This window comes from Diaporthe citri (genome assembly GCF_014595645.1).
Source record: "Diaporthe citri strain NFHF-8-4 chromosome Unknown scaffold_15, whole genome shotgun sequence".
NCBI lineage: Eukaryota > Fungi > Ascomycota > Sordariomycetes > Diaporthales > Diaporthaceae > Diaporthe > Diaporthe citri.
Window position 1 is genome coordinate 76,196 of NW_025064860.1, and position 13,688 is coordinate 89,883.

A 13,688-nucleotide genomic window follows, 5' to 3' on the forward strand; every position below is an offset into this window, starting at 1 on the left:
CCTGCACCCTGTGTGACGGTTATGCGAAAAAAGCAGCTGCTTTCCTTCCCGATTTCAGGGATTCGGACGTGCGACATCTGCATGAAATAGCTGCCAGGCCCTTCACCGGTGAGAAGTGAGCCGCCCGCCTCTTGGACAGGAAGATGACAAGTGACACGTGGAACGACACCGCTCCTTGCAGCAATTTTCCCGACAGCGGATTTGGCATCGCACAGATCTTGTCGCGGCAATTCAGAAAATGCCCGCATGTCGAGTGTGTAAGCCGGCACACCTGCAATGCAGCAGGCTTGCATTCCCTACTGTGTTGACAAGTGTGATCAACCAGGTCCCTAGAGGCTTGCCGACCATCATGCTCCCATGCTTGGCTTCATCAGTGAAAACAAAATAGGGGTCGCCCAGTGCCTTGACGCTTGCAACAGAATGATTAACAATGCCGCACCTTAGCGGGTATCTCTTCCGGACGTCATGCTGCAGATTCCCCGAACGTCGTTCCTTGGTCTCCCCGGCAGCGGACCAGCGGGTGACTGTTGCGCGGGAACCCTTTCTCTGGGCAAGCTCTTCCGCGGCCGGGAAAATTGCGCGTCCGCATCTCAAAAGGCTTCAGAAACTCCGCAGTGCCTACGTTGCGGCACCCATCCGAGTTCTCTGACGACCGCGGTAACGAGAGTGGTCATATGTCGATTACTCCCTCGATGGACTGCGGAGAATTGGTCTTTACCTGACGCATAGCGGAAATGCTCTCAAGCAAGCCATCTCCTCGAGCTAATTGTGTCTTCACGCCGGATAAGGATTAATGGCAGCAGATACTTGATGTCTTCATTGTACAAAGTACTGCGACAGCCATGGGCTGAACGGTTTTCATACAGTCTACCGAACTATCGCGTGGGCGACAGGGTCCACCTCGATCTTAGGGTCGCATTACCCCTTTTTTTGACGTTGGACGAAGAGCATTTAGAACGTATCTGTACGAGCCTACAGGAAATGGCAGGGTCAACGTTGTGTGGAACAGCCCTGTCAATCTGTTTCAGCGCCTCCGTCAACTCCAGCCTTGTCCTGGGCTGGGGACGATACACTTAAGGCTGAAGAGATCGGTCATCGGGAGTAACAGGAGCCGACACGTAGCAGCTGCGTGTGCAAGGCGCCCATCTTGGCCAACAGGGAGCGCTGATGACACACGTGATACAGAACGGCTGGCACTGGCAAGCCCCTTCCATGACACTGTGCTGGACGCGATGCTCAGTTGATGATGATCTACTATCGAAACTGCAGTCATTATTGGGCCACGACATCCATCCACCAGCATTCCTGGGGCCAAGGAGCATCAAGTGACGCACACAGACTGGCAGTCTGCAAAATAAACCGACCGTACCTCAGTACCAGAAAACATACCTCTCAGTACTTCCATTTATTTATTAACCACAACCCTGGAACTTATTTAATGTATTTATATAATTAGAATTAGACGCCGATTCTAAACATTTGAATATAATTAAAACCGAGCACACACTATTTGGTTGTTGAGAAATTCGGGTTGCAATGTGAAGGGTTTTGGTGGGATACGGGGTCCCGGTCGGCTTATTTTGCAGACTGCCAGACAGACAAGCAGGATGATGAGCCGCAGCGCAGGTGTCATACCGGCCCCCCCCCCAAGATCCTCATTAAGCAGTAGATCCCAGCAGCCATCCCACGCCGTTGTTGTTGTCGGTTGGACCACAAGGCCAATGGGCGCTGTCATCCTGCCACACCATCCCCACATTATGCTTCGGGCACTCTCGACGCACGCCCTCCGTAAGCATTCTGAAGCGACAGGCATCACTCCTTCTAGAAGGCTTCCACCTGTGTGATGAGACTCCACCGCAGCCAGCCCCGTAACAGGTGTTTCCGTTTACTCGGATCAATCGGGCTCTGCTTCTGCGCTCACAGCCTGGGGGCCTAATAAGCACGAGACTAAATGGAAATGACGTAGCGCGAGTAGCCAGGACGCCAGCCGCCCTGTTCCTCGAAGGCCGGAAGTTCCGACACGCTTACCTACATGTCACGGAGGTGACACGCAGCGGATCGAATGATCGTTGCTGATCTGGAAGCCCCTAAGAACACTGACAACGAGCTAGCATCAAATCACCCCATAAGGCGACATCCGCGATTTCAGAGCATTGTGCAATCTCTCGTCTGCTTGTGTCCTCGGCGGACTACGGAGACCCAGCGTCGACGCGGGACATATCTAAAATTGTGGAACGCAACGCTGCGCGAATCCCCCACGTTTCCCACCCCCTGCACTCCTGCAAAGCAAAAGGCCTGTCACCATTGCTTAGCCACTCGCAGCGGTACTGCATCGCCCCAGGAGGCACAGAGGGTGAAGGAATTGCGGCCCTCTCGACCCCGAGGACGGCACCCTCCGACCTTTGGCCAAGAATGGCGCTGGTTCTGGCGCAAGCGACAGGAAGACCGACGCCAGGAGAGCTGCAACCCGACACAGGCTTCCGGGCAGCCTTTGCTCTGGTCTGAGGACAAGAATGTGCCATTCACCGCCATCATGGAACACCGACAGAGTCTTTTGGCGGACGGTGGACGATGGACGATCTCTGGCAACGTTGCTCGGTCACCTCGATCCCGCCTGTCCTTTCCAGGCCCCTCCGACCAGAGGAGCGAGGCACATCAACCCGGGACGGCTTCGAGCTGCTGCAGCATCCTGGATGTCATCACCACGGGCATGCCAAGCGCCCGCTGCCAACGGGCGTCCAAGAATATCGTTCGCGTCCAGTGAGGCCTGCAGAGGTCTGCCGCATCCGATCCTGGTTTCTTCGAGAGGGGACATTTGCTGCACCGCCTTGTTCTGGTCCTGTGTGACATGAGGAGGAAAGGCAATTTGGCTGACGACCCTGCCTGGTCTACTAAGTCACAGGAATACGATAGCATTCCCCTTGGGGCCATGCTGTTGCTGGCGAGAGATGGATCATACTGAAGCATGATAACGTGGCCGAACGGGCCAACTACCACGTCCGTACCAGACGGTACTTGCATGTCTGTTGCTGATTCCAGGAGACGATTTCAGTCACTCAGCAGCATGCCAGCACTGACCTTGGCCGTTGGTGCAATACATTTGCTGCATCACAAGTCCCGGGCTTACTTTGATAAAGATATGTCCTCTCGTTTGCTGCTGTTCTTACATCACTGCTTCTGAGCATCTCAGACCGCCTACGGATGGTCAGATCGAGGCTTCCCTGTCTGCTCCAACGTCTGACGGTATGTCCCGGAGCTGCTGCAGCTGTTGGGCCACACAACTTGCACAAGAGTCGCTGTTGGATTGTGCAGGTTCTCAGACCTGCATGATATGGACCCGTCCTCCCAGAGCAGGGGCCAGGATGAGCTACGTGCTGATGGTAATGCAGTGAACCCATTGCTGCTTGCTGAAGTGATCTCAGCAAGCATCTGTCCCAGCTTCTGCAACTTTTCACCAAGAATGTAGCAATACTTTACAAGACACAGCACGCTCTGGATTTATGGGAAAATCACATCTTCCTTCAGGTGCAGCGGCAACAGGGGGGGGTACACCTTGCGTCTCGTATCGCGTGTGTCATGAGGCCGCCTAGCAAGGCAACTTCTGCAGAGCTGCTGCAGCTCCCTTCCTGCGTCTTGTCTTGGTCGCCATGCGTGATAATGGGGGACATGCATTTTGAAGGCATACCATCGCTGCAGGTCGTTCAAAGGCCACCGAGGCTAAGCTTGTATCTCGGACAATGCGGCGGTTCGCAAGTCTCTCCTTGTGCAACCCTCCAGCTGTTGTGCCCAAAGAGACCAGGTGCAGGAACAATCTCACTTGTGGGAAGACAGATGATGCCATCTTCACTACCAAGAGACATATGGCACACAGACCTGCCATGCCCACCCCGAAGCATAACACCTCAGGCCCAGGCTTGATGTTGCCTACATAACCAAGCCGTGACTGCTGCTTGGCCACATCTTGTGGCCATCTTCTGATCTGAAAGATGACGGGCTTACCTTTGAAGTCAAGCCTTAGAGACGAAGGCCGAGTAGTGGGCAAGTCACACCAGCCCATCCCCCGGCCGTAACTACTTTGTATGTCGTGTCTTACTCATTACCAGACTCTCGTCTCAGCCTCATGGGCAGTTATCATGATAACTTCCATCAAAAATGATATATCAGTTGTCTTTTGCGTCTTTGAGAAACCGCCGCAGCGTTCTGTCATACGCCCCCAGGAGCCTGACACGGTTGGGAAGACACTTTATACCCTTATTCCTGGACTCCTTACAGATGGCCACGCCCTACACCCTTTTCTTTTAGCCAACGCCCCTCAACCTTCGATGTTGCCCGCATGCACCGAGGGCCCGATGTCTCCCTGCTGCCGATTACACTACGTTGGTACCATTGAGGGTGTTGGACAGATGCCCTAAGCGGGATATATGACAGCTCGCTAGGCAGCCCTGGAAGCAATCGCCGTGCACCAACTCGACCGTCTCTGGAGCGGCAGCGGCTGAAGCCGTGCAGCACCCTCCACGAGACTGCCACGTCAGTCTCATGCCCTCCAAATTAAGACAGGGTTGCGTCAATATTGGGTGTTCTCGTGCGATGAGTGTTGGTGATCCGCCAGGTGTCAGGTCACAAGACGGGATGGCACGGTCAACCGTTCCGGATGTGAATGCTCACGATCGGCTCCTCCGTCACCCCATCCGGATGACCTCGCGGAGTACATTTCCAGAAAGAACATCGCACACGCTCCCCTTCCACAGGGAATAGGCCGAGAATAATGCGGCATGAGGATAGGGCCATAGACGGCCGCACCGCCCGCACCAGCTTACGAAGAGCAGACCCAGGACGCATATGCTCACTTGCTCGGTGCCAAATTGTGGGTGGCTCAAACATGTTTGCACATGGTTGCGGAGGCGTAATCGGCTGCTGTGGACCTCAGACTGCCGGGTTCTTCTGCGGACAGACGTGTGTTTCGTATCATTTGATTTGCGTTGAATGCGCGCACAAGGTTGGTGATCCTGTCTCTTCTTCTCTCGCAGTCTTGCACGATATACATCCCCTGCCAGTGCTTCGTCCGACGGATATCTCCTTCTTCTGATGCTGAGACTAGGCTGAAGGAGGCATTCGAGTCTGACTGACAAGCTTGGCACGGACCCGTCCAACAATCTCGCCTCTCTCCCGCCGAGTTCATATGGGGCTCTCTGCGGATCTGCGGCTCGCTATCTGTTTTCAGGAGGCGACGACGACGAAGCCAGCCACTTCACAACCCCATACCTCCTCTTGATACGCTCTTGAGGATCCAATAGTGCCGGACGGCTTGACGGACCAGAGGTTCCGCCCAAAATCGGTACAGTGGCAGCATATTCTGGACCGCCTCTAGGGATATTTTGGGCCACTGGGGCCGTTCGTACGATCCGTTGACCTCGGAAATGACGGCTGTTGCGACCTTCTGTGGTGTTCCCATGGTGCCCCATGTCATATCGCCTTCGAGGATGTCGATCATCTTGCCCACGTGGGCTTTGGCTGCTAAGGCGTCCATATTAACGGCCAAGACCCATTCGTCGTATTGCTGACTTGCCCACGGTGAAGTTCCACCCGTATATCATACACCGAATTGTGGTCCATCTAGGGGCGTGCTTTCGTTGTACAGAGTCCATCGAGACGGGATACGGACGGCCCAGCCACGCGTCGCTTTTGTCGCCTGGAATAGCGCACGAGGTGGGTAAGACAGAGATTAACGAGCTCATTCACCACACCAGCTGCATATCTAGGGGATCCTTCTGCCTCTTACTGCGACGCATGTGATGATGGCCCGCTCCTAATGCAGGCCGAGCTCTGAGGTCAACATCTGCGAGCATCCGGGCCTCGGACTGGGAGGATAAATAACAATCAACGACTTAGAGCCGCAGGACGTTCGAGGCCTCCCTGCCACCTCATTGTGCATGGAATGATCAGTCTGTTTGCCTGTCAGAAAAGCGATATCTGACGAGTTTGCTGCCAGGATGCTTCTCGACCCCGGACTCTGTGCCCAGTATGTAGTCACGCACGAACCAGCATACGGTCTTTGTTGAGACGCTCGTGGCACTGTCAGGGTGTATCGGTCTGGGGCTCAGCTGACTCCAGTGCCTACCCATCAACCACGGTCATCAGGGGAACGAGGTAAGCGTCTCGATCATGTGTCCCATGCACAATGCTGGTTTCCAGCACGTTGCAGCTCGTGTCACAGCGCCAATATCAATACCGAGGAGAGGCCACATGTCGAAGTGATTGCTCGTATCACTCCTCGCGGCTGTTTTCCTAAAGCGTTCAAGTGGCATAAGGGGGTCCAAGGGATCGGGTATGTTGACATATCACCTTCTCTGTCCCGGTATGAATACTCTTCCAAATATCAACAATCACTCCTGTCAAGCACCAGGCCGCCACGTCTCTGACCGGGAACCACGCGGAAATAGCTGGGCGAGGGAAGAGGTTGTGACCGTGCTTCTGATATCATTTATCATGAAGCAGCCACTATACTGAGCAACCATCATCAGATGCTGAGGAAGCTTGCTGGGTTCGACATGATGTAGGCCCGCTGACGGCCCACGGCCATGTAGCACGCCAGGACGTGCAGATTCTTGAACTTGGGGGTCAAGATCAATGTGCAGCACCTGACCCCGCGCCATCGGCAGTCATCAGTCGGCCGCAACGACTGTGGTATACGGACATCTGTGTGAGAGCCGGTCAACTCACCCAGTCACCGCCCGACCGGACCGTTTGCTGGATTCTGGAGCTTCGGTACCAGCACTCGCACGCCCCTGGTTCAGACGCCCGGCGCACAGTCAGGTTACACAAGGGACAAATTAGGGCCGCGCCGGCATTTGTGTCGCAGTTTCTCATAACCATATCATGTATGTATGTACACTTGGTAAGATATAGGCCGTGCAAGAACCCCACATGGTAGACACCCTTGCTCACCTGAACTCGACCGCCCGAGTAGTTAGGCTGTCGGTTCTCACTGGCACACCCGCAATGTGTGCAGCCGTCCCCTCCCGGCTGGGCCGGGAGATCCTGCGCAGACAGCAGAGTGAATAGAGTGCCGAATACTAATGCGAAAGCGAACGCATAACAGGATGAAAGGGGAAATTCCAACCAAGGTCCTCCCGCCAAAGACAATTGATTCCCTTGGGGGCCCCTTGTTGAGCATACGGCCCAGGCCCAGCCAGCGTTTTTTCTGCTAGCGCGCCGAATAGTCCGCAAGGCAGCCGAGACATGCATATGCATTGCGGCTTGCATGCGGTCGTCGCCTTACGGGGAGAATCGGCGCTGGCTGGCTGGCTGGCTGGCTGGCTGAAGGGCCCGGAAGCCAAGGGCAAGGTGAAGGAACGGAGCTTGCATGCGTGCTGAGGAGGCGCCGAAGAGCGGTGAGACGCGTGGGAAATACGGGGGGGCTCTAGTGAGTGACGAGAGACCGTTCGTTGCCTTACGGCAGGCCTGGACGGGGGCTGGCTTGGGGCAAATGGGGGGGGGGGGATGGGATAGCGTGAGGCAACGGCAGAAAAAAGGTCCCTGTCGCCTGCAGTTGATGGGCCCCTCATGTAAGTGAGTCGAAATCGGGAAGGAGGGCCATGCGCTCCATCGGCGCATCGGATCGGGGCCTCGTATGTGTGTCTCTTGGGACGACACTTGGGACGACACTTGGGACGACACTTGGGACGAACCTTGGGCCATCCCGAGCCGTCCGGCGCGAGAGGTGTACAGGACTTCTTCTGCCGAGTTGCGATACATGCCAACTCGATGGAGCTGACAAGCCCGTCTGTACAGGAGGGGGGTGAGCGTGTGGGCATTCCCAAGTGGTGACTTTGCCAGGACACCGGTTGGACATGGCAGTGACATTCCTCAACGATGTCGTCCTGTTTCGTTTCGTTCCGTTTCGTTCTGACACACACACACGCTCACGCTCACGCTCACAGACCTCCCTGCCGAATCTGGGTGCTGCTGTGGGTGCCGCTGAGGAATCTGGCCGTGCCCAACAGACGACATGTCGTTCTCTCCTCCCGGACCGCCCAATACCACCTGTCACACGGACGCACCACACGCAACGAAAGGAGTGCCAAATCAAAATCCCCGTGACACAAGCCTGAGGTTGGCACAACTCCAACGCATGAACATTATTATGGCCATGAGTTAACGACACCGCCTTCACCAGCGTGTGTTACGTGCCGCCCGCGTCGCTCAGCCTCCTCCGCCCACTCCCACCCCCTGGTTCTTCATCGATCTGGTGTCACAACCTGCACTACCCCTAGCCTTAGATCGCTGTCCTCCATTTCTTAACCCCTCGCCAGCCCTGTCACCACCGCCGTCGGGCGTTTCGTCGAACACACGGCACTCGCAACGCCCACCCCTTGACGTTTGCACCACCGGCATGCAGGTGAAATTGAATCCGGCCCCTGCGGGTCCAACGCTTCCAGGACACCGAGGAAGGGGCACCGAAGAAATGTCTTGGATGCCCTCCCCGGGGACAAGCTGGTCGCACGAGGGGGCGGCTTCTCCGGCGGCCCATCTTCCGTGCACAAGGGGGCAGGAGGAGAGCGGGCATTGAATGGCATGAGTTGTACATGAGCAATGGCGGACAACATAAAGTCGGGCATGCATGTTGTTTTCTTTAGGGGCGTGTCACATAGGTACGCCCACCGTGTGCGACGCAGGCCGACTGCGTGCTTGGATTCGCAAGTCTAGTCCTTCCTCGTGGCGTGACAGGCGTCCCTCCCCGGGAGGCGACATCAGCGCAGCGTGGTGTTACTTGTTGGGCCTGATTTATGTGTTGCCTATCCAGCCCTCACTGGTGTAAATGCCGTGTCAGTCGACCGCGGCTCAGCGGATAGGCACATATTCCATCCAGTTGACCGCATGTCTGCCTCTCCACAGATGACTTTCTGACATCTCAGCTCACATGGGTGACACATAGGGCTCAGATGTTCGTTCGTCTGATTTCTTCGAGGCGGTGCGTGAAACTCGGTATTCGTCCAGTAGGAGGGTGCATCGAGCGGTGATTCCCACTATGGAATTACCCTCAGCTGCTCGAAAAAAAAAAAAAAAAAATCGAAAAAATCAGGCGATCGAGAAGGCAACATCTCGGCGAGCTCGTTACGAGGGGAACTGTCTCACAGTGGAACGGTCGAGGCGGACTCCAGTCCAATGGCGAGCACGTCCGGACGAGCGGTCGCACTCCATGACTCTTCTTGTTGATGTTGCGATCAACGCTTGCGGTCCAATAGATGTTGCGTCGCTCGGGTTTGGTCCCTGATTCACATGAGCTGTGTAAGGCAACCCACCAGGCACTCACTCGTTGTGTTAGGCTGACACTCAGGGGTAACGTCACCTTTGCGAGCCCAGGTGTGCTACCCTGAAGACATGTGTGAGAAGCTATCGAGGAGGATGGGCCATAGTTACCGCGCGATGTATACCTCGCTCACCTGTACGTTGATACACAGGCAAGTCGATGGGAAGTTTGTCTCTGGTGGCCCAACCCTCCTTGGCTGTCAAACAACGCTTCATCGGATTTTGGGTGATTGGAATGGGTGGCTCATGCTGGACTATTTGATTTGAAAGCAAGGGCAAGCACTGCGACACCAGAGGATCAGAAATGCGTACTCGAGAGTTGCTAGGATGAGTGGGTTCCGCAGGCAGGACGCTAGCCCTTGAGCCCTGTCATGAAGTCCCAGTTTCCTTGCAGAGGCAGCGGAATTAACAATATCGCACGAATATCCTTGAGAGAGGATTCGGCATACCAAATGTTCTCGAAGCAGCTCTGGGCTGGACGAATTGTAGGGTCGAGATGAGCATGTAGATACTTTGCTTCCTATTGCCGCAAGAGAGCCTCTTGTGGAGACAAGCATATTCGGTGCTCATGATGAGAACGCTTTGCCTGACATGGTTGTGCTGTCCTCTCGTTTTCCAAACCGGAAGCCATGTCCCAGACGAAGCAGCCTTTGTGCCTTACTGGAAGGCGCCGAGTCAATTGACCTCTAAGAATACCGGCATGGGGTGTAGTACAGCTCGCCAAATAAAACCTCGGTGGGCATGGCAGCTAATACGAGGGAGAAGCTCGTGAGGAGCCATGAGTATAGACGCCAATTAGTAGTACGGAGTCCGTCGGATGGTGGCAGATGAGGTGCAAGAAACCAAGAGGCTTGCCAGTTTCTAGGACTGTAGGCTGCTGCGGGCACGTTTAAAGCATCTGCCGTTCCGTCAAGAACAGTAATAGCTCGCCACCACAGATCACAGTTCTTTCATGACCTCGCCCACGGCTCTGGCAGCCATCCTCTTCCTCTGGTCCTCTGGCAGACCAGCACTCATGTCCTTGACAGCCTGCAGCTTCCGCATCATCTGCTCTACCTTCTGAATGTCTTCGTCTCCCAGCTCGTCGCCACCATCATCGATTTTTTTGGCCTGAGCTGATGCTTGGTCGAGGTCGCTCGGCTTACCGCCTATTGCCTGGTTGTCTCCATCGTCACCTTCGCGCTCTGCGCGGGCCTCCCAGATTGCCTTCTTCAGACCCTCAAAGTCTTCCCTGTCGAAACCGAAATCCAGGTTCTCCGGGTCCAGGTCAGTTCCATCCTCATCGTCTACGCCTCGACTCGTCCCGTCTCCCAGTGCCGCTAAGTCGTCGTCTTCATCTGCTGTCGCAAGCGAATCCCAGTCATTTGATTCCAGAGCCTCGAGGACACGAGGAATGCCCATTTTCTCTGTGAATCTGTGAGCAAGAAGATTCTGCGTGAAAACCCTGAGTCGATGTGGGACAGATTGGAAGAAAAGTCCTTACCACCAAACTCGTTCTTTGTATCATCCGGAGTGGCGGATGAGCCAACGTGCACAAACTCAAGCCCGGCGTCCCCGCAGAGCTCGTCCCACACGTCCAAGTCGTCGAGGTGTGGCACTTCACCGATGCCGACGCCAAGCCCCACGCCGTCCCATTCCCATCCGCCGAGTCCCTCCTTGACGACCCTCCCGACCTCCCTGATCAGGTCCTTGTTTTGAGAGGACGACGTGGATGCTGAGACGTGAAACACAACGACCACTCCGCCCAGCACTTCAAGGACCTCCTTGGCCTCGGGGGAAAGGAAAGAGCCGGCCCACTCGGATGCGGTGGTGATGAGGTCCAGCCATATGGGAACTGTGGCTGTGTAGTAGGCCGTCTGCAGGCTGAGGTCGTGGGTCGTGCCTGCAAGTGACGATGTTGGTGAGGCGGGCTCTGGACTGACGCCGGTGAGGCCTGGAATGCAGTGGCAGTCAACATGCTGCTTCCCATGTAAAACCACCATTCAAGAGTGGAGCGGTGATATTGGGCGGCTCATTTCGTAGTCCCACCTTTGATGACGCGACTGAGGTGCTCCGTTGAGTCTTCCAACGACACCGCCAATATCCTGCGTGGGTGTGAGATGACCTGCGGTTTGACCATGGCGAGGGAGTGGCAGCTTGGAAGAAATGTGCTGGACGGATGATCTCTCAACCCTCTCTTCTTCTGGGCCCGGGAAGGACGTGATTTCCTGAGCAGAGGGTATGAGGAGTGGGATTTTGGAAGAAGCTTGATGTCTGTTTCTGTTGTTGTGCCTCGCTGGTCGATGCGGCCTCAGAAGTGCATCGACGTCCCGGGGCTGAAGTGTGTCCGGAGATCTACAGCGCATTGCAGGTGGCGCCCGCTTATGTAATTCCAGGCCCATGGATGCCACTGCCCGCCGCCCCTTGTGCTGCTGTAAGCAACCTACAGCACAGATGTTAACGCTAACTTTGTTGCAACCACCCAGACTGTCGAACTAGGTGAACTACACCAACTCAGACTTAACCAGCCATCGTTCATCGTGACGGCCCTTTGGAGAATTACCCCCCCCCCCTCCCCAACGCGGGAGACATGTAGCGACAGCAACGCGACTCACGCCCATGTCAACACGAGTCAGTCCTATCCCGGTGTTTCCGGGCGTCGGACCGGCCCGGACGCAGCTCCGGACCCGGAGTGCTGCACCAAGTATTACCGAACTCCGTGTAGGCCGGACGGAGGAGGGACCGGGTCGGGGAAACGACTGGACACATACGTCAAGGAAGAGAACAGGATCCTTTGCCCACACAGAGTCTGTCGGCTTGAATCTTGCTCTTAGGCCGAGGTCCTCAGGCCACGACCCGACCTCGAATCGGAGAGGCTGGACGGTCAGCGGCAAAGCTGGCCTCGACCGTTCGCGAGGACATCTTCCCCGCCCACAGCGAGCCACTGCTTACGACATCTCCATTTCCCCCCCCGCCCCCCTCGTTCCCCCAGAAATGCCCGGGTGACTGAGACTTCATGTTGTGAGGCTATGCACGCGCCGCACTGGGAGCCAAGGCTGGTAACTTCAACGAGACCACTCGCAAAGTCCCGAGGGTCAGCTTGGCTGCAGTCGCTACCAGTAACCAGCATATGCTTGACCCAGAGCCGAGCCAGTGGAACCAGGCACATCGTTGATCACACTACTGCTAACGTGGTCTGGGCCAAACAAGGCATGCGGCAGTGCATGAGCAGCAGCAGTTCATCCATCAAGGTGCCAAGGAACCCGCCGCCACAGAGAAAGGCTTCCAACACTTGAGGGACCACCCCGGAATCAGGCACTTTTAAGAGACGGCACATGCCGGGCAAGCACCAGATGTTGGACCCCCGAGGCGAGAACAGGTGGTCAGACTAGCCAACCAACCTGCAACACCCGAAGGAGGAGGAAGGTTCTACTGCAGACACCGCACTGTACCCACCAATATATTGGTCCCCATCCCGACGACAGAACGGGGCCCCACGCAGTCAATGACTGCTGAGACACGCACACTCTGTCCGAAGCGAAAGTGACGCGTCCGGGCCTCTCGGGAGGACGGGCAAGATGTGAGGGGCCCCACACCTCCGACCCGCGGTCTAGAAGGTACCAGTTACATGGATGATGGGCTGGCTTAACACTACTAGTATCTGTGCCCTCCATCAGGTTAATGTGAAAAAAAAACAATTAATCGGGCCCGCAAACCACGGGTCCCGCTCTTCACGTCGCCCGGGATGCACTGGGTACTTCAGAGCACCTGCTTGCGTCGTCTCCACACCTTCTTTCCCCCCGAAACAACTCCATCCTCCGCACGGGTGGGCGAGACCGCGGAGCATGGGGAGCACGTTTCGTCTTTGAGTGAGGCGCGCCGGTATGGGGTGTTCTACACACGCAACGTGAGGCCGGACGCGCGTTCCGGGAGGGGGAGAGTTGTCGCCAAGATGGAAAGGACTTGGACGCCAAGGTCAGTCCTTGCAGGCTGGCTTTCGCATTCGCGAACTTTGTATGGGATCTGGCTGTGGTCTAGTTCGATTTTGACTGGACGAGGTTGAACTGGTAGTGCTTGACCACAAGCACGATGTCACACGGCATCACGTCACGGCACCCGCAAGCCCTCGTCGTCAAGCACCAGGCGCTGGCGATGTCAGACACAGCCGTGTGTGGTAGAATTGTTTCGATCAGACCGTGAAACCTCAGTCAATCCCCCATAGTTCCCCTATCTACCCTGGAAGGACTCATCCAGCAGCACAAACGCATATTAAGACTGAACGCCAGGCTAAATGCATAGTAGTTAAATAGCCAATATAGACATCCTGCGGAAGACAAAAGCCCCGACGCGACCTTTCTGCCCGTCGTGGTAACTGCCATCGTATTCCCTAACAAGTACAA

The 13,688-nt window shown here is 55.9% G+C and overlaps 2 protein-coding genes across 2 annotated transcripts; both read right to left on the reverse strand.

The window, feature by feature from the left end:
• Window positions 1-4,096: 4,096 nt before the first annotated feature.
• On the reverse strand, window positions 4,097-5,527 carry INS49_005117 (uncharacterized protein; the record flags this gene model as incomplete). Its single annotated transcript, XM_043165904.1, has 2 exons — window positions 4,097-4,104; window positions 5,263-5,527. 2 exons carry the CDS (start codon window positions 5,525-5,527, stop codon window positions 4,097-4,099), a joined length of 273 nt encoding a protein of 90 aa, XP_043017381.1.
• A 4,721-nt stretch (window positions 5,528-10,248) lies between these two features.
• On the reverse strand, window positions 10,249-11,428 carry INS49_005118 (uncharacterized protein; the record flags this gene model as incomplete). Its single annotated transcript, XM_043165905.1, has 3 exons — window positions 10,249-10,715; window positions 10,793-11,242; window positions 11,338-11,428. 3 exons carry the CDS (start codon window positions 11,426-11,428, stop codon window positions 10,249-10,251), a joined length of 1,008 nt encoding a protein of 335 aa, XP_043017382.1.
• Window positions 11,429-13,688: the final 2,260 nt, after the last annotated feature.